Below are 25,049 nucleotides of genomic sequence, written 5' to 3'. Positions count from 1 at the left end.
ACCACCGAGTTTCCCTTTTGGCTGATGGGTTGTTGCCTTTACGGGTTGAGGCATCAGAATTGCAGCCAACATTCAACCCTGCCTACCTAATCTCAAGAGGCAACTAAATAGGTTCGAATTATTGGAGTCTGTGTATCTCTTAGCTCCAGCAGGTGAGATTATTTTGAATCCAGGCCTCAGGATTATAAAACTTATTCTGAGTTCCATCTCAAATCTCAGGATTTTCATTGGTCAGTGTACATTCAGTGGCAGTTTTTGATCAATCAAATAACTGAGTTTAAGCTTTTTTTAATTTCTTCATAACCATGGACCCAGGTGTTGCTTTAAGTTTGTAACACCCAAGGTTAGCCAAAATCATATTTCCTGTTGTGACGCCATTTCATACAAACAATATTGGTGGCCGTAAAACCAAACAAAACAAAATTGAGCCGCGTCATGACAAAACCAACATAGTGCGTTTGCGACCAGCATAGATCCAGACCAGCCTGTGCATCCGCGCATTCTGATCAGGAGCCATGCTGTTCGTTATCAGTTTCTCTACTTGTAATAGGGTTTGTAAGCGAATAGCATGGATCCTGATCAGACTGCGCGGATGCCTATTATTTAAACATTTTATAGGTATCAACATGAAACTTGGAATACTTGCTCATCATGACAACGTCCAGTTGATTGGCAAGGGGTCCATATTTTTATCCCCCCTTTCCTTTTACAGACAAGCGTTAACACCACATGCGGTACTCTTGTTTGTTATTTCTTATTCTTAAAATTTGATTTAAGTGGTAAAACTTTATTTAGAATTTGAGAGAATGTAGCACATTTTTTGTACAGATAGGGAAAGGGCCCCTTGCCTTAAATTTTGGGAACATAACATGGTATTTTTTCTTAAAAAGAAAGAAAAATACTTAATGTGAATTGGATTTTAGGTAAAAGTGCATGTTTTTAAAGATCTTTTTTTAATTTGGTAGAGGAGGGGCCTGTTAATTGCTCATACTATAGAAGGAAAAAAATATAGAATTTTGCACATTAGTAACGTTTTTCTTGTTGATTTTTCTTCAGTTTAAAGTGTATAAAGCTATAATTATATCTGATGCAAAAATTGTTTGAATTTTAAAAAAGTATAATTTCAATTTATTTCCGTAAAAGCGAATGGCGCATGCACAAAATCATTGCTAAACGGATCAAACCCTACTTAAAATAGCAAAACAACATTTTATTCTGTTTACGCACATTATTCATGTGTTTAAAATAACAGAGACATTCTATGTTACAACTTTTTTGGGAATCAACTATATAATAATGGAACCAATATAATTTTACAATTGATAATTTTATTGAAATATTTTCATAAGATATAGATATACCCTTTAACAAGTAATTCATTCTAATTTTAGATTGCACCATTTCGTATTAAAGGCTGTATTTTGACCGTTGTTGAGAGATTACACGAGGAAATTGTGAAGATGTTACAGGCCTGTGATGTTCATAGTACTGAATATGTTGAAAGGTAAGGTTTGATACAGTATAACTTCGGCTAAGTGGTACATACAACTGATGCTGGTTGAGTACAGTATAACTTCGGTTGAACAGAAAACCTCTTATTATGACATCCCAAAGTGAACATTCACATAAAAAAATTAACCTCTGTAGGAACAACACCTCTCCTTAGCAACCAAAATCTTTAGCTCCTATAGGGTGTTGCTCTGCAAAGGTTGTAAGGGGAGCAGTGGCCTAGTGGTTAGGGTGTCTGCCTCTCAACCCAGGGATCATGGGTTTGAGCCCTAATTTGGTCACAATCATGTTTCTTCATACAACACCAGTACTGATTGGTACCAGGACGCGAACTCAAAAGTGATTAATATAAATTGGAAGAACTTGTTTCGCAATTGAGCTTCAATAAATGTGTTTAAACCAAAGGTTCATTTTCTATGTTTCAACCTTACCAAGATCTCCTTCAGTTCAAGAATGGGGTACAGATATATCCAGTTTTATTTCTTCATTAATTGATTAACACAAGTGTTACAGAAAAATAATTTCTCTCACAGATTACGAGATGATGGGAAGGTGTGTGGTATTATAGATGATTTATTGGCGTACCTAGAGGGAAGAGCTACGTCAGAAGAGATTTGCCGGGTCTACCTGAGGAAGGTAGAAAGTACATATTACAAGGTGAGCTTTGCTGTTGTTGGTCAAGACTAAATGTATATGTCAATTTTAGAAGGCCAATAATTGGTTTTAAATATACAGTGAATATATTTAAATATACATATATAAATATCTTGAAATCCTGCAGTTATTCCAAAAATCTCAACTTCCACAAACATTTTTGCTTCCCAAATTAGCATATTTGTGATACCAAAATCAAAAGGCTAAGGCATCGTAACAATTTAGTGAGAAAAACCACTGGTTTATGATCATTAACAGTATGTATCGTTGCCAAGATGATGATATAGGAAAAAAGATTTGACGTCCATTTGAAATAATTGTGTTTCCCGTTTATAAACTAGGGTAACATTATCTTTTCAATGAAAAGTCAAAATGGAACCTGAATCTATGAAAGTAATTTGAGCCGCGTCACGACAAAACCAACAAAGTGGGTTTGCGACCAGCATGGATCCAGACCAGCCTGCGCATTCGTGCAGTCTGATCAGGATCCATGCTTTTCGCTATCAGTTTTTCTACTCGTAATAGAGTTAGTAAGCAAAAAGCATGGATCCTGATCAGACTTCGTAGATGCGCAGGCTGGTCTGGATCCATGCTGGTCGCAAACCCACTATGTTGGTTTTGTCGTGACGCGGCTCATTTGTATTAACTGGTGATGCTTTATGTAGAAGTTTTCTTATTGTTACAGATGGGAGATTGCTCTGAAGCAGATATGGAAAAGTGGTGTAAGTACATCTATACCAAGGACAGCACAGATAGATTGCGAACACGTGCCATACTGTGTCACATCTACCATCACGCCCTGCATGATCGCTGGTTCCAGGCACGTGATCTCATGCTCATGTCACATCTCCAGGATACCATTCAACATTCAGATGTTCCTACACAGGTACTTTGTCACATTATATCTTGATTTTGATGATGTTTTATGGTGATGTTTAAATTATTTACAGTCATTGAATTAAAGATTTTGAGTTTACTGGCCCGAATTCTCGGGAATTCTCAGGAATGTACCTTTGGTGGTCGCCTTAAAAAATTGTTCAAAGAATTTAATTCCATGCAGAACTCTGGTTGCAATGGCAACCAAAAAAAAAACTTTAAAAAATCTTACTTTAAAAAACCCAAAGAGCTAGAGCTTAGATATTTGGCATAAAACATTTTCTAGTTAGTCTGTTCCAAGTTTTTTCAAATAAAAGCCCTGGGGTCAAAACTGGCCCCGCCCCAGGGAGACAATGTTTTTCCACATATGTAAATATATATAACAAACGTCGAAGCATATGAAAATAGAAGGTGACTTTAAACAGAATTTGATTTAGTATCTACATTTGTTCTTCTATGAAAATTAACATTATTTTTTTAAAAGAAATACAGCATTTTCATTGGATGACAAATAAAGTTGGACACTAATAACATTCTGCATAAATTCAAATACTTGATACGACATTTGTTGAACACTTTATGATTAATCATTCTTAAAAATTATGATTACGTGTTTCTACCATTTGTATGAAAATATTATATTTTAATAATATGCATCAGAGATCTAGAAGAAAACAAAACTGTCCTCTGGATTATTTAGTCATCCAGTCAAAACTGGTACGAACAGCAACAGGTAACTCATTCCCCTGTAATTACGCATATTTTTGAGTTTATGTATTCCCTACTGCAGTATAGCTTTTTTTCACGTTATCTACTGTTCTCTACTTACCGAATGGATACGCAGTTCTTTTCTACACAGATACGCATTTCTACTACCGTAAATTTAATCCAATAAAACAAACAAACAAAATATACAATTACTTAACATTTTAAATGTTTATCGGTAACTGAAAAAAAGTGTTGCTATTTTAAGAAATGCTGTAAGTGACAGGTGTACAACTTGATTTCCCATAAGGTCACTCAAGTTTAGCAAGCTTTGGCTTATCAAGTGTAAAAAAGATGTCTATTTCGTCATCAAAATATTTGACAGGGTGATTAACCAATCAGAGAAACATTGTGCATGACTTTTTTGTTTCGTCAAGTGTCTTTGATGTATGCTTTGTACACAGAGGCATACAAGGGGCAATAAATTTCGTCAAATTATACAGTGTGATTAGGACATCTGGTGCAAAGTAGGAACAATTTAATGAATAATGCACTGTATTAGACATTAGAAGTAAGAACCAGCAATTATGTAAATGAATTGTGCCAGTCATTTAAAAAATAGTTTGCCTGCAATTAATATTAGTTAGAAAGTTACCATCTAGGCATAATTTTTGTGTCGCTTTGAAAAGGTGACATATAGGGGTTACTTTTGTCGGCGGCGTCTGTGTAGTTGTCGGCGTCGTTGTCGGCGTCCCCTAAAGCTTGTCCGGAGCATAACTCAGTCCATATAAGTCTGATTGACTTCAAACTTGGTATGCATGCTTCTTTCAATAACTTGAAGTGTAGTGCACAAGGACCGGTACTCTGCACTTCCTACTTTTTGAGTTATTGCCCTTTGTTAATTTTCATACTTTAATTTTGTCCGGGCCATTTCTCTTCAACCAAAAAAGCTATGGACTTGAAACTTCATAGGATAATAGATCTCATTAAGAAAAAGTGCAGTGCACAAGAACCGGTACTCTGCACTTCCTAATTTTTGAGCTAATGCCCTTTGTAAATTGTCATGCTTTATTTTTGTCCAGGCCATTTCTCCTAATGTATAAAAGCCATGGACTTGAAACTTCATAGGAGAAAGGTCGCATTAAGAAGAAGTGCAGTGCACAAGAACCGGTACTCTGCATTTCTTATTTTTTGAGTTATAGCCCTTTGTTTATTTTCATACTTTAATTTTGTCCGGGCCATTTCTCCTTAAGTATATAAGCTATGGACTTGAAACTTCATAGGATAATAGATTGCATTAAGAAAAAGTGCAGTGCTCAGGAATAGGTACTCGGCATTTCTTAATTTTTGAGTTATGGCCCTTTGTTAATTTTCATACTTAATTTTTGTCCAGGCCATTTCTCCGAAAGTATAAAAGTTATGGGCATAGGATGATAGATCTCATTAAGAAAAAGTGCAGTGCATAAGAACTGATACTCTGCATTTCTTATTTTTTTAGTTATTGCCCTTTGTTGATTTTCTTACTTTATTTTTGTCCTGGTCATTTCTCCTCAAGTATGAAAGCTATGGACTTGAAACATCATAGAATTATAGATCTTATTGATAAGAAGTGCAGTGCACAGAAACTGCTGCTCTGCACTTATTATTATGCCCCCACTTCGAAGAAGAGGGGGTATATTGCTTTGCACTTGTCGGTCCGTCGGTCCGTTGGTCCGTCGGTCCGTAGACCAAATGGTTTCCGAGTGATAACTAAAGAACCCTTAGGCCTAAGAACTTCAAACGTGGTATGGTGATTGGACATGATCACTAGATGACCCCTATTGATTTTGGGGTCAAGGGGTCAAAGGTCAAGGTCACATTGACCTTGTAAGCAAAAACGGTTTCCGATCAATAACTAAAGAACCCTTAGGCCTAGGAACTTCAAACTTGGTATGGTGATTGGTCATGATCAGCAGATGACCCCTATTGATTTTGGGGTCAAGCGCTCAAAGGTCAATGTTACATTGACCTTGTAGGTAAAAACGATTTCCGATCAATAACTTAAGAACCCTTAGGCCTAGGAACTTCAAACTTGGTATGGTGATTGGTCATGACCAGCAGATGACCCCTATTGATTTTGGGGTCAAGGGGTCAAAGGTCAAGGTCACATTGACCTTGTAGGTAAAAACGATTTCCGATCAATAACTTAAGAACCCTTAGGCCTAGAAACTTCAAATTTGGTATGATGATTGGTCATTGCCAGCAGATGACCTATTGATTTTGGGTTCAAAGGGTCAACAACTTGGCTGTCATTAATAAGGCCTACATGATTCAAAAAATTTATGCATATATTATTTGGTAAGATTTGTAATAACTTAAATTGCTGCACACAAATTATAGGGTCACAATAATTATTACCTTGTGACTAGTCATGACCATTAGATACTAGATAACCCTTATTAATTGTTTGTTTACTGGGTCAGAAGTCAAGCATAATAACCTGATCACATGACTAATTGGCTTCCGACAGGGGGCATACATGTTTTACAAACATATCTTGTTTTTTTAGTTATTGCCCTTTGTTATTTTCATAATTCATTTTTGTTCTGGCCATTTCTCCTAAACTACATTGTTCACAAGGCGACACATCCGACTCGCGGAGTTCTAGTTAATTATAAGTACTGAATCATAAGTGAACCACTTGTCATAAAATATGATTTAAGTTTTATTACCAGGGAAATTGAATTATCCACACACTTTTTAACAGTCTGACATTTAGGTCAAATTTTACTTGTTTTCCCAAGCCCCAGCATAATTTTTAATTATAAGTACTGAATCATAAGTGAACCACTTGTCATAAAATATGATTTAAGTTTTATTACCAGGGAAATTGAATTATCTACAAACTTTTTAACAGTCATTTAGGTCAATGTTTACTTATTTTCCCAAGGCCCATACTTTGGTCAAAATGGCTCATCATTTTCAGACCAAGTGGGGCCCAGTACTTTCAAATTCTTGGCAGATATCTGGCATGTCGTTGCTGATATCAACATCATGGTGAGCTCTAGAAAAAAGCGTTCTCCGGTGTTAATTTTCTGTTAATTTTCCTGCTGATTTCATGGTATCATTGATATGTTGATGTCAAATATTTTATTTCATAAACAATAATATTTTGGTTTTCTCAATTTTATCTTAATACATTCTGAGTAAAAGGGATATGGAATATAATTGATATCACAAAGAAGCTTGATATTTACTTTCGTTGATAATAAAACAAAACAAAATAAGATTCCTACAGAAATAATGAATACATAATGAATAAAGCTGCTCAAATGCTTTAAAAGTATCGAGTATCGGTATCAATAAAATACCATATCGTTTCACAAGTATCGGTATCGTATCATATCGTTTCGTTCTTAACGATATCCAACCTTTCTTGTGACAGCTCTTGTTTTAGGTACAGTCATGTTACAATATAGAATGTATATAAACAAACATCTACACCTAACACATTTTGCATGTGACATTTTATGTATTCACATAAAAAAGTTATGAAAAAATTGTCCCATCAAAATTAACCCTAAGCTCTAGTGGTCATTTATTCTGCATTTATTCTACATTTTCTCATTGGAACATACTTTCAACATAGATATTATTAACAAAGCCTTTTAATAATCATATTAGAACAAAATATTTCAATTTATATAGTGAACAATAAAATGATGGGTCAGATGAGTGACCTAGGGCCATCTTGGCCCTATTGTTTATTATGAAGAAGGAAAAAAAACAATCAGTGTTGTGAAAGTTTATTACAAGAGGGGCAAGGTAAAGTTGAGGTGGACTTGCCTTTGGGCAAGTTCATTTGAAAATAATTTCTAACACTAAAAACAGTTGTTTCTGGTGAGCGACTAAGGACCCTCTTGTTATATATTTATTTTTCTTTTGAAAAATGAAAGACAACACTGTAATCGGACCAGGGAAAAGGAAGAACACAGTATCATAAATGGAAAAAAGTTCCTCTCTCAAACCCTGGATTTATTTTGTAAAAAAAATACTTTAGTGCACATATATATAGACCAACAAAAAACAAATGATATTGAATACCATTATAATGTTGCTAAGTTTTAAGTGAGTTCTTGGTATCTTGAATGATGGTTATCTTGAATACTAGTTATCTTGAATGCTAGTTATCTTGAATACTGGTGATCTTGAATTCCTCTGGTGATCTTGAATTCTACTGGTGATCTTGAATTCTACTGGTAATCTTGAATGCTGCTGGTGATCTTGATTAGGGTTGCATGATCTGATGTACTTAATGGTAGTATCTTGTCTATCTTTGACTGCATCAATTGTCATTTCTTGGTTCTACACCATTTTATACTCTTTTATATCATTGTTCCTCTCTTCAGATAAACCTGTGTATGTACTTAAATAAAGTGTACTTGTCTCAGCACACCAACATATAGCTTGAGGAAACTCCACTTTTTTCAGTATAGTTGTCCAGTCTTTACAGTCACTACTAACTCTATATATACATTTACCCAAGTAATCACTCACAAAGAAGGACCCGTTATCTAACAGTGAAATACCCCTTGGACATTCATTATCTACATTCCTTCCTATCATCTCTCCCTGCCAATTAAACCATATAACTTCATGTTTGAAGTAATCAGATACATAGATTGAATGACTGTTTGTGGTGACATACCAAAGGCTATTGAAAATATTGTCACCATTGGAATCTTTCTCAACTTTAATTTTCATATTACCTTTCAAGTCCATGATTTGGAGTTTGGGAGGAAGTGAAAATGTAAGTGCTAGTTTCCCCTGATGATGGCTTATTCCAAAGCATCCATCTACTTTCAGTTTGTTTTTCAATGAGAGAGAGTTTGAGGAGAAGGAAAGGAACTGTATTGTGTTAGTGTATAGTAATGTCACAGCAAGTGTATCATTGGTCACTATGGTGATATCCCAGGGGTTTGATTCAAGCTGTAGTTGTTTGATTTCTTCACTGTTTATGTCCATCATTTTAATTGATTTATTTTTGTAATCTGCTACAAATAATTGATTTTGAAGAGAGACAGTTATACCAGTAATCCAGCAATCCTCTGTATCTGAGGATGTTTTAACATTGATGTTTCCAGAGGTAGTCATTTTCATTGGTACTGCAGCCTTATTCTTTGGTTGAGCTGGTTGCTTTATTCCCTTTTTTCTTAACGATCCTAATGATTTCTCATTCTGAAGGAGCTTTTTGATAGTATGATTGGATTCAAAAGTATATTCATCAACATCATTGGTTGTTGGTAGTTTTTTTGCTATATTTTCGTTGTGTAATATCTGTTGCTGAGCCGATTTCAATTCAGTAAACAGTTGGTCAGTTTTCTTGTTGGTGTTGAGATGTTTTAGAGTATCAGCTGATGCTTGGAGTGATCTGTTGATGTTATCACATGTTGTTTCTGTTGTTTTCAACTTTTTGTTGTTGTCATGTTGAATTGTTGTTGCAGTATCTTTAACCTCCATTTCTAGTTCATCTAATCTCTTGTTTATCTCTGTCCTGAAGTTGTCTATCTCTGCTATAGCATCTTTCAGAGAAGTTGTTGATTTAGCAACTCTTTGTTTCATATCTTTTGTAATCTGGCAGCATTCCTCTGTTAATTTGTGAATATCTTTAAGAGTTTCTTTGAACTCAGTGCTGTCTAAAATCTGTCCTGATATATCAGGTATGTAGTCCACATTGCAGGATGTCGTTGGGTGTTCAAGGGTCACACATACACTACATATAAGTGTATTATGGTCATGACAGTAGAACTTGATCACTTCTTTGGTATGTTTGGTACAAGGCTTTGATAAATCACCATCCTGTGCGCCTGAAGTAGATTTTAATGACTTACTGAGGTTTTGTTTTTGTGGCATGTGATCTTTATCTAGAAGTTGGTGATGGCGTAGTGGTTTTGGTCGCCTGTGAGTGTTATAGCAAGTTTGACATAAATGTACCTCACAATCGACACAGTAACCAAAGGCAGGTAGTCTGATGTCATCTCTGTCACATTGATTACAGAATATGTCAAAATCTTCAGCACCACCTTGAGATAGTATAGATGAGACTTTTTGAGATGACTTTTTACCAGGTACAGCCATAATATTGCCTAAAATAGAAATAAATAGATACTTGAAGGGGATTTTTGTACATGACTGAATATTTTTTAAACTAAGGATATCAAACTAAAAAAACGAACCATTAGTATATCAAAATCTGCTGAATTTCTCAAATTGGCACGTCTTATTAATAGCCTTCATTTTCAGAATTGTCCATTATTAAACTTTGGGATATTAAGATTTTAAGTCAGTTTTAGCCCAGTAGTAAAAGCTTATCACTTTAAGCTCTGGTAAAATTGGACCATTTTAAGGGTATCTGTGACTTTTAAAGGATAGACACATCGCTGTTGACACACCAAACCCAACAAAAATAAAAAAAATCCAGTTTGAGTTGTGGGTGGGGTACAGGAATTGTCTCTCAAGGTTATTCATGTTAAATCATTTTAGATTGATATATGAAAGTATATAGTAAACTATTAAAGTTTTCAACAAATTGATTGGTACATTAAAAAATATAGAAAACTTTATTTAAGTTTTAAACATAGATATTGAGTAAATTTACTCACCAGTGACTTATATTCCTCATTAGGATATTGAAAAAAGTTGTCTTCTTAAGTTATTGATCCGACAAGTCAGTGCCCGTCTACTCAATGGTATGTTAACTTGTAGTGAAAATAAATTTATAAAATGATATCACGTTACACCCACAATAGATATTCAATACATTACATTTAAAGCAGTAGTTTAGGGCTACTACCTTCTACCTTTGTTTGGTATTGATTATTTAAACATATGAATAAAAATGCCTGCTTGAAAGAAAATCAATTTAAAATTTATTGCATACTAACAGTCAATTAGAATAAAAAAAACCCAGTGATCTAGCTGGTTTAAAATATAATTTATGTAGCTCTTTGTTTGTTTTACAAAATGATTTCTGTCATAGATATAATCAAAGTGGAAATATCACCATATGTTTGTATAGTATAAATGGGACAATTTTAAATGACATTTTAAAGACTGGTTATCTTGATTTTGTGTATTTTGCTATTTTGGTTGTCATCAAGGTAGTAAGATACATAAAAGAAAAAAGTAAATAATTTTATAGCTCACAATGTAAAAGTAACAGTCTAAAACATTAGTTGTTTTCTTAATATGTCTCATTTGATTTACAAAAGTTGTTGACGTACATTCCATTGGTATGCATAGTGACAGTTATCCTGATAGATATAAAACTAAAACAGTTGTGAATTATTCCTGAATTGGAAAGTATAAGATTCCCCTTTTAACTTTCTGATTGGAAAATGTCCTATTAATTTTGGGAAATAAATTTTTTAGCCCATCTGAGCTAGCTCGGTGAGCTTTTAGGGTCGTCCGTCCACATTTGTTTGTTAACACTCTAGCCATCACATTTTTGCCTTGATCATTATCAAACTGGGTTAGGATGCTTGTCTAGGTAATTTCTCGGATGAGTTCGAATATGGGTCATCTCGGATGAAAAACTAGGTCACAGGAGCTAAAAATAGAAAAATCTTGTTAACACTGCTGGCCACATTTTTGCTTCAATCAACACCAAACTTGGTCAGGATGCTTGTCTAGATAATTGCTCAGATAAGTACGAACATGGGTCATCTCGGATGAAAAACTAGGTCACAGGAGCTAAAAAAAATTCTTGTTAACACTCTAGTGGCTTCTGTTTTGATCCAAATATCCTGGAAATTGATCTGAAAGTATTTTGATGATTTCTAGGTCAAGTTTAAATATAGGTCACATGGGGTCAAAAACTAGGTCACACTGCTTGGATATTGGGCCCTAGTGGTCACATTGTTTAATCAGTTTGATAGGTCAGCTGTGCGATCTAGGGCCATCTTGGCCTGGCCCTCTTTTAAATTAAATAGAGGATATTTGTTTAGTTCAGTGTAAGATGGGACTATATTTTAACGAGTGAGCACCAAAAGGTATATTTCACAAGTGGCATTGCCACAAGTGTGATATTAACTTTTGGTATTCATTTCGATCTTACACTTAACTAAACAAAATTTCTTTTTATATATGCAAAGAAACGGTTAAAAAGACAGTTTAACCTCATACTACACGAAAAGCATGCCAAATAATAATCATCGTGACGTCATATACCAGGTCAAGTCATTAACTTGGTTCCCAGTACAGTGCACGCTGGTATGTCACTGAAACAAAATAACAGGCTTAAATCTAAATCAGTGAAAATATCAAATTGAGTCAGATTTATAACCGCTTTTGTGATCGATGGGTTAGAGTCGATGACTTCTAATCCAGTTACCTCTCTGACGTGGGTTAATAGATCTCCGGGAGATGCTTTGGTAGTTTAGCATGGTAGAAGGTAATCTAGTACTGGTGTAACCCTCCAAGTACTGGTGTAAATCTCCAGGAACGATGGTTAGGAAACTACCCGCCTATATGACTGAAATATTGTTGGGAAAAGGCGTAAGATGAAACAAACAAAAAGTCAGAGTTATATTTCACTTTTATATAATACCACCAAAAGCATGTAATAAATGCCTTTATTACACTACTGCGCCATGATTTATGTCATGAAGTCATTTATGAAATCCTTTCATTAGTTTTGTCAGTATTTGATATGAGATTACAATTTATATTTTCAGATCCTATATAATCGTACAATGGTACAGTTAGGTCTATGTTCATTCAGACAAGGGATGACCAAGGATGCTCATAATGCACTGGTAGATATCCAAAGTGGAGGTCGAGCTAAGGAACTACTCGCACAGGTAAATGTCACAAAAAATCGGGAAAATTAAGATTATATACTGAAAAACTTGAAATTTCCCTTGAAAGAAAAATAAACTTGACTCGATCAATTTTAAAGCAGGCTGAAAAAGATGGCAACCAGAGCTGAATGTAAATATAAACTTTTAAGGAAGTCTCCCCTAAAAATTGTTATTGGCTAATTTTGATGAAACTCAGTAGGATGTTCAAAGCTTGTACTCTTAAACAGAAAAATTATATTGAAATATTCTCCATAATCAGTGTTATGATTATGCAAGTTAAGTGAAGTACAGAAATTATGCATAAATCAGCAAGGATTTTTTTTGGCTTATTTTATAGCAGGTCATATTCCCAATTTAAAAAAGTATATTATTTTTCCCAATCCACAAAAAATATATTGAATAATAAATTCTAAAATCTTTGAAAAAAAGGGTTTCTTCAATGTTATGGTGCTTAAATGTTTGAAGCTGCTATCCTAGACAGTGATTCTTTGCATTCATTTAATCACTGCAAAATTTACATCATGAATATTTTCCCAATTTTTAAGAAAACACCGCTGAAATTCCCAATTCCATGGGCATGGGTCATATTCCCAAAATCCTGGAAAAAAACCTCGATCATCTACAGATATCTTAATTTTTAGCATGTCTGTTCCAAAGAAAAAGCCGAGCTTTTATGATTGCTGTCTTGTCCTTGTACAAAAACTTTTAATGCAGCCCATTATTCAAAGATGTCAAAAGCTACCACCATGCTTATCATGAAAGGGTATAGTTGTTAAAGGGCACAATGCTGGTAGAAAGCAATATAATTAGAGTTGTGCCCCTTAGAACTAAGAATTTTTAACAGATGGCTGTTAACACCACATGTGTTGCTCTTGTATTGATTTGCAATAAAACAAAAGAATCTAAATCTTGGGAAGTATGTTCTGATCGGGGGGGACTAAGAAAGTGTCATTTTCTTTCATATCTGTTTATAAAGCTTAATATGTTTATATTAAAACATTACCTGATAGAGCCTGACTTTTGATATAATTTATTTATTTTTGTAGGGTCTGCTACTACAGCGCCAGCACGAGCGTACCCCCGAACAGGAAAAGATAGAGAAAAGACGTTTACTACCATACCATATGCACATTAATCTAGAGCTGCTAGAGTGTGTGTATCTTGTATCTGCCATGTTGATGGAAATACCTTATATGGCAGGTCAGTGGTTTTATACGATTGTTGTTATAAAATAACGAGCTGAATATCTAACATCTTGATCTTCTGCATGAAAAATTGATTAGCCTTAGCCACCTGTATAAAGCCTGGCAATACTGTGGCAGCATGGCCTAGTGGTTAACCGGTCAGACTAGTAATCTTAGGATTGCTGGCCGCAAACCCCTTCACAGACAAGCCGTTGTTTCCTTAAGCAAGAAACTTTGTGTTCTTTGCTTAGTACTTGTTATTTCCGTGAACGGATTTGAGAGTGTTTCATAAAGCTTATAGCTTCCAACACAATCAAACTAAAATCAATTTGTAGAAACAATAAACTTATACTGTGCAGTCTGATCAGGCTCTTTGCTGTTGGCTGATTCACATTAAGTTTTCATCTTGATGATATAAGACTGGTCGAGAAACAGAAGTTGGCAAGTACATTTCAGAAATTCATCAATTTATTGGTTAATCATACTTCCAAGTGTCATTTATCATTTAAAATATTCCTCCTATTACAGCCCACGAGATGGATGCTAGACGTAGAATGATAAGTAAGAATTTCCATCACGTGTTACGTATGAGCGAGCGTCAGACACTGACCGGTCCACCAGAGAGCATGAGAGAGCATATTGTAGCCGCGTCTAAAGCCATGAAGACTGGTGACTGGAAAGCTTGTAAAAACTTTATCATCAATGATAAAATGAATTCCAAGGTAACCGAAGTTTCACTGAACAGTTATGTTTGCATAATCAATATGCAGCACGATGCTGTAAAGCCATATTCATTTTTTAGCTCGACTATTCGATAAGAATAAGTAGAGCTATTGCAGTCACCCGAGCGTCGGCGTCCGCGTCGGCGTCGGCGTAACCACTTATGTTAAAGTTTTTGTAATAGTTCAAATATTTTCAAAGTCCATTGACATATGGCTTTGAAACTTTGCACACTTGTTCACCATCATGACCCCAACCTGTAGACAGGAGGAGGTAACTGTATCAAACATTTTGACAGAATTATGCTCCTTTTTCGACTTAGAATTTACGTTAAAGTTTTTGTAATAGTTAAAATATTTTCAAAGTCCATTGACATATGGCTTTGCAACTTTGCACACTTGTTCACCATCATGACCCCAACCTGTAGGCAGGAGGAGGTAACTGTATCAAGCATTTTGACAGAATTATGCCCCTTTTTCGACTTAGAATTTACGTTAAGGTTTTTGTAATAGTTAAAATATTTTCAAAGTCCATTGACATATGGCTTTGAAACTTTGCACACTTGTTCACCATCATGACCCCAACCTGTAGACAGGAAGAGGTAACTCTATCAAGCATTTTGACAGAATTATGCCTCTTTTTCGACTAAGAATTTACGTTAAAGTTTTTGTAATAGTTCAAATATTTTCAAAGTCCATTGACATATGGCTTTGAAACTTTGCACACTTGTTCACCATCATGACCCCAACCTGTAAAGAGGAGGAGGTAACTGTATCAAGCATTTCTTTTACTTTCAAGCACTAAGAATAGTCGAGCATTGCTGTCCTACCGACAGCTCTTGTTGTCAAATAAAGGAACTTGAGCCTTATTATGAATTTGTCAAAAGGGTTTTGACGGGTGATATGACCCTGTAGCCACAGTTGCTTGCAAAACAAACCTTGCCTAATATAATTGCATGGGTTATATAACCTGTCAAAACTTTTATATAAATATGTAATATGATAAGATGTTTGGAAAAGATATAAAGGCGTGAAAACGAATATTTTGAATTTCAAGTTTTAAAGTCACATAGTATGATTTGTGCTAAAACTCTGTATTTATTGATGAACAAAATAAAAAAACAACATGTAAGTGTATCTATATCTATGTTTTTGTTGATAAATAAATCAGGGGTAAACATGTGGCTGAATAGATTTAATTAAAAAAAAACATTCTTTATTTATTAGAAAATAATGCATGAATAAAAAAAGTATTTACATGTACTAATAATTATCAAAGTGATTTGCATTCATACTCTAAGGTACGAGGCCTATGTAAAAAGTCAGTTGTCCCATATGTAACAGTTTTAATCACATGATGTGAAAATATATGACCATTGATTACAGTTGAAAAAATTTGCTAGTGTTTCATTATTAAATTGCTTTAATTTTGTGTGTCTATGTAGGTGTGGGATTTGTTCCAAAACAAGGATGAAGTACGGGACATGATTGTATGTAAGATACAGGAGGAGAGTTTAAGGACGTATTTGTTCACGTACAGCAGTGTATACGATACCCTCAGTCTGGTCACCCTCGCTGAAATGTTTGAACTAGACGTTTATAAAGTGCACTCCATCATTAGTAAAATGATCATCAATGAAGAATTAATGGTAAGTAGTGTAGTGTTTATACATCCCTGTTAAAAGGATTCAAGACCCATTGTGGCTGAGGGGTTGTTTTTTAAGGGCTGAGGCATCAGAATTGACAGCCACTGTTTCTGGTGGCAATTTATCACATATTCAATATAACAAAGGTTGAACGTTTAAAAAGAGGCATTATGCATTGACGCCTATAGTGTAATGATAACATTAGCGTGCTTTAACGCTATGTTTGTATATAATGCAAACAACGTAAGAGCATGAAAATGAAAAGATACTACCATTCATAATTCTATAAAGATGGTATAATGCATTATTAATTAATTTCAGGCATCTCTGGACGAGCCGACCCAAACGGTGATCATGCACCGGACTGAACCAACACGTCTACAAGCACTTGCTCTGCAACTGTCAGAGAAGGTCGGAACACTCGTGGAAAACAATGAAAGAATACTGGAAATAAAACAAGGGAACTTTTTCTTTAATAAAAATCCTAGTAAGTAAACATTTAAAATTTAGCGTTATAGTGTTTTTCAGAAGTGGATAATTACTACTATTAGCTTGGTTTTGATTTCTATTAGCTAACATGGATTCTTTTTTCTTTAAATTCTTAGTCACTTTTAGCTTTAATTTATTAAAACAGCTGATTCAATGTATGTTTTTTAGGGGGTTGCAAAAATGAAAATGAGGATCTGTGGTGTTTTTAAAATGGGGGGAGGGGGTGGAAACCCATACTACAAAATCTTGATTATTCGTTGGGCACTTAATTCTGTGGTTTTTATGGATATGTTAATTCATGAATATAAGATCCAAAAATATTTAATTTTGTCTGCTGTAAGATTATTTTGCATCACAAAATTTACATTTTATTGTTTGGAAAAATGAATAGTCCACAAATTAAAAAACCCACATTAATGTTTTGTGACAAAACCACTCAATTACATACCTATGAAATTAAGTGAATTCACAGTGTAATATTCATTTATTAAAAAAACACACTTACCATACAATAGGATCAGCTGCAGTAGGGTAGATTAGCAAAAATTCACCTTATTTGTACACTTATCTTTCCATATTTTATAACATCTTCAATGTTAGTTGTGTTTATAACAACAATCTTTCTTCTGAGAGCAATTTTCATTAGAAATCTGTTACACAAAAGATGGTTGGTTGACAGTTGATGATGAATCTAAGTTGGGAGTTTTTTAAATTTGATATTATTTTTTGCTCTATACATGTATATAGCAGCAACACCTTCAGCATGACTAACACTGGATGGTGAGACTTTAAAACTAATACTCATCTCTTTAATATAATTATCCGTCGTTTTATTTACCAGTGAAAGGGCTAATAAAATTGTGGTGACTGGAGAAGGTGATAGTTTGCTTAATATTGACATAATGTTTTGTTATGAAAGCTCTAACTTCTTTACCTGTAGAGTGATTAATATAAGTCCGCTTGACTTTCAGGGCTGGCAAAATTGATTGTCCGTATTGCCCCGGTTGTCCCCCGGCCTGTACGGATAAGTGGACATTTTCAAGAATTTACTTTATCAATATCGTACGGATGAGTTAATAAATGATTCTGATAAAAACGAACAATTAAATTAAAACCAGATTTTGCCGGCCCTGACTTTAAATCAGTCTTCTCTGCGGGTTCAAATCCAGACTTAAAATTCTTTGTCAGGAAGCTATCCAACCGGCTAATGGTAGATTGATGGTTCTGGTCGGTTGCCGGCTCGTGCCAGATATAAAGTATAGAGGCACCTAATGTGTTCCTCGATATGTAGTCTAATGAAGCTGGAAAGTCCCTATGTGTCCTTGACATTGTCAGAGAAATGGAGCTTTTCATAAGAGACATTCTGTCTTTGTTATTATTTTTCTTACCTTTTTTTCCAAACTTTTGAAGATTTATTTTAAGGTTCTTGGTTAAAGTTTACTGTTGAACCCAAAACTCATGATTCTATGGATGCTTGTTTATAACAGAGTTGTTGTATTGACTTCAACTTGTTTGCTGCATTGTTTACAATTGTTATGTCATTGAATGTTTAAGTTACTGTTATGAAATGTTGCCCAGGTTGGTCTGACCCTGTGTTTATAATAGATTTGGGTTACGGGTGTAATTTAAATGAAATATAAACAAGTGTATGTTTGAAAATTTCATGGTTTCCAGGGGTGAAAAAGTCTCCTCCCTATACATGTATTTTCTGATGCAGTAATGTAATGGTGGTAGTTTTACAATTTGTAAATATGAGGAAATGAAATGTATCTAAAAAAAACGAAATGTTAATTGTAAAAAATAAATTTAAAGTTTATTTTAAGACTCCTTAAGAAACAAAGTTTTTGTCTGACTACCATCCGAGCTTTTTTCTTATGACCAAAATGCATTCAAAACTTGATTCTTGATTCACAACAATATTATTTTATCATTTGATAACAAAAAAGCTGTTTCAACTATTACTGGTTTTATAAATGTAAAATGCTAAAAAGTACGACATACTTTGATTTACATGAACTTATCAGAATATTTATGTATTTCTGTATTTCTGTAAATCAATTTTGTTCTTAGGGTTTCAACGTCCACCTTAATGAATCTTATATTGGACTTGGCTAAACTAATAAAAAAAGTCAATTGTAACATGATTATATTATCTAAAATAAGTGGGTAATTGGCCCGGTCAGACAACATGGATGTTAAGGCTGTGAGTGTAGTACTTACACTTGAAAGATATAATCTAGTCAATTTACAGGGCTGCATTTCATAGAAAGTTTTAAGTTGTATCTTAAGTCCTAGGACATAGAACCAACTTGAGGACTAATTTACGATCGTTTCAATAAATGTTTTTACCTTCAGCCAAAGACTAAGATTACAATTAAAGTCTTTTTCTGGAGAAAAGTTAAGAAATACAATGAGGTTATTACTCATTTGTATTACAATTCAATAATTAAAGGAATCCTAAAGTAGGAGTCGTAAGTTAAAACGTTTTCTTTGAAACAGAAAATTATTTCAGGTTTTGGTCTTAAGACTGATTTTCAGACGAACGACTTTTCTATGAAACGCAGCCCTAGGTTATTAGATTGCAGCAAGGTGTGAGCAAATTCTTTAATGCGCAGTTCTCCCTGCATTCCTGAAGGGATTTCAAAATAGCTGTCACATAGTTTCATAGTCATTTGTATTAAGACTAATTACCACTAATCATATTGCCTTTATTGTTACAGATCAACAGAACCGAGAGCAATCTGGTGGCGGCTATCAACAGAACCAACAAAATTGGAATAAATATAAGAATCAAAACCAGACTGGCAGTAAGTGTACACATTTGTTCAAGGTTATTGGGGGGGGGGGTCATTGTTCATGTGTATGATATTAGATATTAGTAATGCTTATAAGAGGCCAAGTTTCAGATGTACAAAGTCTGGAATGGCTCTCTGACTGTATAACCTTAAGGATACTTTCTTTATAAATGATACCGGTATCACTTCGCAGTTGTTGGAACACTACTTGGGAAAAGCATTCAGATTCATGGTTTTGTACATTGCTTTTATTGAGTAACTAGCTACAGTGTGTTTCCTATTGATACAGAACATTCTCTGTAAAGCAACACCCTTTGCTAGGCAAACATTTTTGTTGTGACTGAGAAGTGTTGCTTTAGAAAACTCTAATTCATTTCGTAGTGTTAATTTGGGAAAGATCAATAATGTTGTTGTATAGAGGTGATTGCTTTACCAAGGGTTGTTTTGCGGAGGTTGTACATGTATATTATATGACCAAAAAAACAACACTTATTGTTATGAATAGTGCTATTTAGATGTTGGTTTAGAAAACTTTGAGTCTAATAAAGCTAAGTTGTTAACTGAAGTATATGTAAAGCAATAAGATAAAAGTGGTTAAGATAACATTGAACATTCAGCTAGCTTATGGACCTTCAGTGGTATTACACAGGTGCTCGTTTGTGCATGAAATAATGGGCAAAAGGGCACCTGAGGTCTTCCTTCACCAGTAGAGCTGGAAAGTCGCCATATGACCTATACTGTGTTGGTGTGACGTAAAACCCAACCCAAAAAAACACCTTTGTTTCAAGTTTATGGCAGTAAACTCTGAAAGTTGACCTGTAAATCATTTCCATTGGTAAATCTAGAAAATGTTGTCAAAATCTGTCCAATCCCATGCCTTGTTTGTAAAGAAGGATGTAATTTTATGTTTGACTGTAAATATTTTAGATTGTAAATACATAGGTCTTCTATTAATAGAAAAATTTGTAAATGGCTATTAGAATTGAACAGTGTTGAGGCATGATACTATAATTTTGCTCAAGTTTGATTGAATGTTGGTTTTATATTCTAACATAGATTATAAAAACATACATTACTCATGCATGTATTTTGCTAGCAACTAAGTATCGATGTTTCTCATTTTCAATGGAATGGGTCGGAATGAAATCTTGGATTTGTTTTCAAATTTTCATTTTGTCTTAAATTGGAATATGCATTTGCCTTTTCTCAAGTTTACTTTTTGTCATATTTTGGAAATATTTTTGTTTTTAAAACTTTAAACAAAATGTGTAATTTTTTCAATTTTAGAAAATCGAGATTACAATCATCAGCAACAAGGATGGAGTAGGTGTTATTAAAATATATTTATAACCTACCCCATTATGGAACTATTATAATTATTTGATGTCGTAGTTACTTCCCATCTGTTGTTATGTAAAAAACAGTTATAAGATAGTTGTTGTCATGGTCAAAAGTGAATGTAGTAAAGTAAAAGTGATCAGACTATACAGATAGCTGGCCCTAACTTAACAGTCCAATTCTGTTTGGACAGTTGGCCTTACAAGTCAGTCCAATTTGGACAAGCCATAGTATGGCTTTTCTTTCTTCTATAACAGGGGCTGTTTAAGGGTGGCTTCCTTCCCCAAAGAAAAAAAATTAAAAATCATTCAGGTTTTTCTTCTCCTTTCGCAAATATACCGTATAATTTTCCCCCTAAAATTAAGGGCAGGTTGCTTCCCCAATCTGTGAAATCTGCATAGCCCTCTGAATGTTTAGTAATGGTTTTGCTCTGCTTTGATTTTAGAGCAGTTCATTTCAGTTTTAAGGGGACTTCAGTATCCCCCATAGATATTAAATTGAGCTACAAAACAGTGTAAAGCTTGGTCAGAATGCACATATGCGCTGGCCTGGCTCTTTTTTCCGGCAAAGTGTAATCATTTTCAGTTCGAGTAGGTTAAGGTCATTCGCGTTATTAATAGAATTTGGTTCTTGTTAAGAATTAAGGAATACTTGTTCAGTAACTACATTTTGAGTTTGTCTAGAATACAAAATAAGTTCTGAAGTGAATATGTACATTCATTAATAAAGTGTAGATGTGGCAAGAAATATTTCAGTATTTGTTCAACCCATGTTTATAAAAATCTTAAATGCATGTTCTAAAGAAACTGTTATACCAAAATCATGATGTTTTGTAATAAACTTTTTAAAGTAGAAATGCAATTTCTAAAGTCCTGTTTTATTAGATTGGTTTGCATTATGTAGTTTGCAAAAACATGGTTAAAATCAATCACTGCATAATCATTATTATTTGTGGGGAACTTCTTTTTGTGGTTTTCATGTATAGGTCAATCCACAAGTTAAAGATCCAATGAAATTTCATTTCATCTGCTGTTAGATTATTTTGCATCACATTATATACATTTTACTTGTTGGGGGAAAAAGCAGTCCATTAATACCTACGAAAATGTTCTTAGTGACAAAACCATGAAATTTCATGACCACAAAATGAAGTGAATTCAAAATAAGAGTTTATAATTTGAATGGGAATACTTAGAGACAGGGATTTTGTTGTAAACAAATGCTTCGTAGAGTTAGACTAGATAGATAAGTTAGCTAAAGAAATACTTTATTGATTTTTTTCATCAACTACATAATGTATTCTCAAGTGTTTTAAAGTTTTAGTAATCATTCCTTGAATTTAAATTGATGTTAATTGGGGGTGGAGGGATGTAGTTGAATTACACGTTAAAACTACGGCTGGAAAAGATAGTATTCAGGCTAAAATAAGTATTATTCCATGCAAAACTTTTTATTATCATCTTACTAATAACTTGTTATTAACAATACACTAAATTATTGGTTATTGGTAGTACAAAATAATACCAGTTCAAAGTAATCCAGTATAAGAGTTTTTAGAGAAATATCTGTGGGCGAAATTAGGCAGAAATGAATTTTGGTTATGTAATGATATGGGGAAGTTATAGCTTGTGAAAAAGAAAGTGTTTTGATAAGTTTGTTTTGTAAATTACAATATGCATGCTATGTTTTTTTCTGGTAACCTGAATTTAGGGTTTGATTTGTCTAATTCATCCAACAAAATCATTTTGTCTCAGAATATTTGTTCAAATTGTAAACTTTAGCAGATTGACAAATTCAAAAGTCCATCCATCAATATTTTGTTTTGTTTGCATCATGCAGATGTGTTAGAAAAGAAAAAATCTTAATTTATATCTAATGTGTTGTGGTAAACTATTGCATACTTTCAATATGTCTAAGGAAGTTTTTTTCCACAAGTATAGCTGGGAAATTGCCATATATCATTGCAACAGTGTATAGCTTAAAACATAACAAAAATGTTTACAAACAGGAAAGTATACATTTATATATTTTTTATTTTTTCAGATAGAAGACCCCAAAGAAATCAACAACAACAAAGAGCATACTAAACTACAACTAAGATACATTGTTACCCCTATAGTACTACTGCGAGTTGTTGACAGTATTACTGTTTACAGTTTGTGACATCACATCCGAGCTACAGTGCTTCATTGGGAATATCAAATAATAAAGTCCTGTATACATAGTGAAATATATAACAAAATATTGGCCTTTTGTTGGATTTTGAAATAGTCCAATATTTGATTTGATTAACATTTGTCCGACGTTTTTTGCTTTTTGTGCGCTTATTTTGAAAACTGATATTTATAGCAGATGAAATGTTTTTTGAGATAACTAGATGTACGTGTTTAAAAGTGAATGAATTTGAGTTTTGGAGTATTTATTTAGTACCAAGCCAAATAAGTTATGATAATGTATTGATAAATGGATGCAGTTTACTGACGAAAATTGCCAGATTGAGCCAGTCTTGTAGTTTTTGTTTAAAATTGTTGTTTCAGTGTTCATGTTTTTTCTCGTGTATAATAAATATCATCATGACTAATCTTGTAACTGAGAGTTTATATAAATTTTCATCCAATATTTTAGATTGTTTCCAATGGGAATTTCTGTTATACTCTTGACATTAGGGGCAGACTGATTTCCTTTCTTACATACTGAGATTTTATATAGATTTAGGTATATTGAAATACTTCTTAAAGCATTTAGCCTTGATTTAGGTATGTTAAAATACTTCTTTAAGTAGCTAGTCTGGAGTAAGGTATATTACTATACTTCTTAAAGCAGCTAGCCTTGATTTAGGTGTATTGAAATACTTCTTGAAGCAGCTAGCTAGCTTTAATTTAGGTGTATTGAAATACTGCAGCTAGGCTTTAGATATGTGGTTTAATATTTAATGAAACTTGTAAAAAATGTAAACTGTACAAATAAAGAAATTTAAGCATTGCTGTAGGCACTTACTATTCACAAAAAATCTTGTTACTTCTCAAAACATACAGAAATAAGTTTACCCTTTTTAGTAAGAGGTAAGGAAAAAAACAAATAATATGCATGAACCATTAAAAATGTCATTTATAATGTGAATATTTATGTTTTCTAAATATAGAACTATAAATTAATGATTAAAATATATTTTCTTCAAGTTTGATGTAAACTTTAAAGTTTTTGCCCATCTGAAGATGTGTCCCTTTAAAGCTTCTGCCTAGATAAAATCCATGTTAAGTTTATTTCAAGGTGAAATTTTGGGTTATCTAAGAAGGAAACAGTCTGCCCTGGTCTCTTTTCGTTTAGTGCTATTTGAAATTCATGGTATTTATGATCATTTGTTTGGGTATTTAAATTTGGAATTTAATGAAAGTAATAAATAAATAACATCAACACCAAGTTTCGTTTCTGTTGTTTATTATTACAATTTTGTATATATATATTGATGTAATTAAAGGGAAACAATCCACGTAGACTCGGTACTCCCATGACGGGATAGTTAAGGTTACTTTTTGGAGGGAAAAAATCCCTCTAATCGCAGTTTATTCGATTCCCGCCACAATCTACCATGCGATTTATCTACATTTCTTAGTGTCCGTGGTTCTACTCGGTGTGAGGGGGCTGCTTGTGTTAAAAGTTAATGCATGTAGGAGCATCTTGAGTAAAACCTGAACGAAGAGACCCCTATTTTGGTCCCTAATACTAGCGGAAAGCTTTGAACTTAGCATATTTGATTTGACTTAATCTTCGTCCATCAAAGTCTTGGACTCGCAATATGGAGTTTGTATTCTCCTCAGCCTTTAAGTAAATTAACATTTTCTTATTCAATTCAAATTAATTGTAAAAAATATTTGAACACAAAGGGAGATAATTTAATTTATGAATTTTAAATTATACTACGAGAAAATTACAATAAAAGAAAACCTAAAATATATTTAAATATGTAAGGTTAGCATATTTTTTGCAGGTATTTTAATGAATTTTGTTAACTATGCGACGGGAAAAATGCTTTAAAAGCAGACCCGAATTACTACATTAGCATATATTTCAGATACATTGATTATTTGATGATGTAGACAATACCTTTATTTATTTACGAAACAATTCTCAGTAAATCAAAAGTTACTGTGGACATAATGACAAATGCATTATGAATTGAACACCTCTCGCCACCAATCTTGTACAGGTTTATCACCCCCTTCAGCTAATATATGCACAGCATTAGTACCAAAAATGTCACATCTTACAATATAAAATGTCCATTGCGTGACAG

General features: G+C 33.7%; 2 protein-coding genes across 2 annotated transcripts; one reads left to right on the top strand and one right to left on the bottom strand.

Moving 5' to 3' along the window:
• The first annotated feature begins 1,399 nt into the window (after window positions 1-1,399).
• Window positions 1,400-24,175, top strand: LOC132727128 (eukaryotic translation initiation factor 3 subunit C-like). The gene is made up of 11 exons (XM_060712539.1): window positions 1,400-1,504; window positions 2,043-2,166; window positions 2,849-3,049; window positions 12,459-12,584; window positions 13,631-13,784; window positions 14,297-14,490; window positions 15,933-16,136; window positions 16,455-16,620; window positions 19,343-19,429; window positions 20,705-20,740; window positions 22,799-24,175. Exons 1-11 carry the CDS (start codon window positions 1,461-1,463, stop codon window positions 22,840-22,842), a joined length of 1,380 nt encoding a protein of 459 aa, XP_060568522.1. The 5' UTR covers window positions 1,400-1,460; the 3' UTR covers window positions 22,843-24,175.
• On the bottom strand, window positions 6,894-10,524 carry LOC132727101 (E3 ubiquitin-protein ligase TRIM71-like). Its single transcript, XM_060712510.1, has 2 exons — window positions 10,386-10,524; window positions 6,894-9,869 (listed from the first exon to the last, which is right to left on the bottom strand). Exon 2 carries the CDS (start codon window positions 9,859-9,861, stop codon window positions 8,089-8,091), a length of 1,773 nt encoding a protein of 590 aa, XP_060568493.1. The 5' UTR covers window positions 9,862-9,869; window positions 10,386-10,524; the 3' UTR covers window positions 6,894-8,088.
• Window positions 24,176-25,049: the final 874 nt, after the last annotated feature.

This window comes from Ruditapes philippinarum, unplaced genomic scaffold, assembly GCF_026571515.1.
Source record: "Ruditapes philippinarum isolate M1 unplaced genomic scaffold, ASM2657151v2 ctg2177_1_1_1_1, whole genome shotgun sequence".
In the NCBI taxonomy this organism is placed as follows: Eukaryota; Metazoa; Mollusca; class Bivalvia; order Venerida; family Veneridae; genus Ruditapes; species Ruditapes philippinarum.
The sequence above is the reverse complement of the archived record's forward strand: the minus strand, read 5'-3'. Positions and strand labels throughout refer to the sequence as shown.

Excerpts from the sequence above, each read along its gene's own strand:
- LOC132727128 (XM_060712539.1), top strand. The coding sequence starts at position 1,461 with ATGTTACAGGCCTGTGATGTTCATAGTACTGAATATGTTGAAAG. Across the intron at positions 3,050-12,458 it reads ATTCAGATGTTCCTACACAG|ATCCTATATAATCGTACAAT; the intron begins GTACTTTGTCAC and ends TTATATTTTCAG. Across the intron at positions 12,585-13,630 it reads CTAAGGAACTACTCGCACAG|GGTCTGCTACTACAGCGCCA; the intron begins GTAAATGTCACA and ends TTATTTTTGTAG.
- LOC132727101 (XM_060712510.1), bottom strand. The coding sequence starts at position 9,861 with ATGGCTGTACCTGGTAAAAAGTCATCTCAAAAAGTCTCATCTATACTA.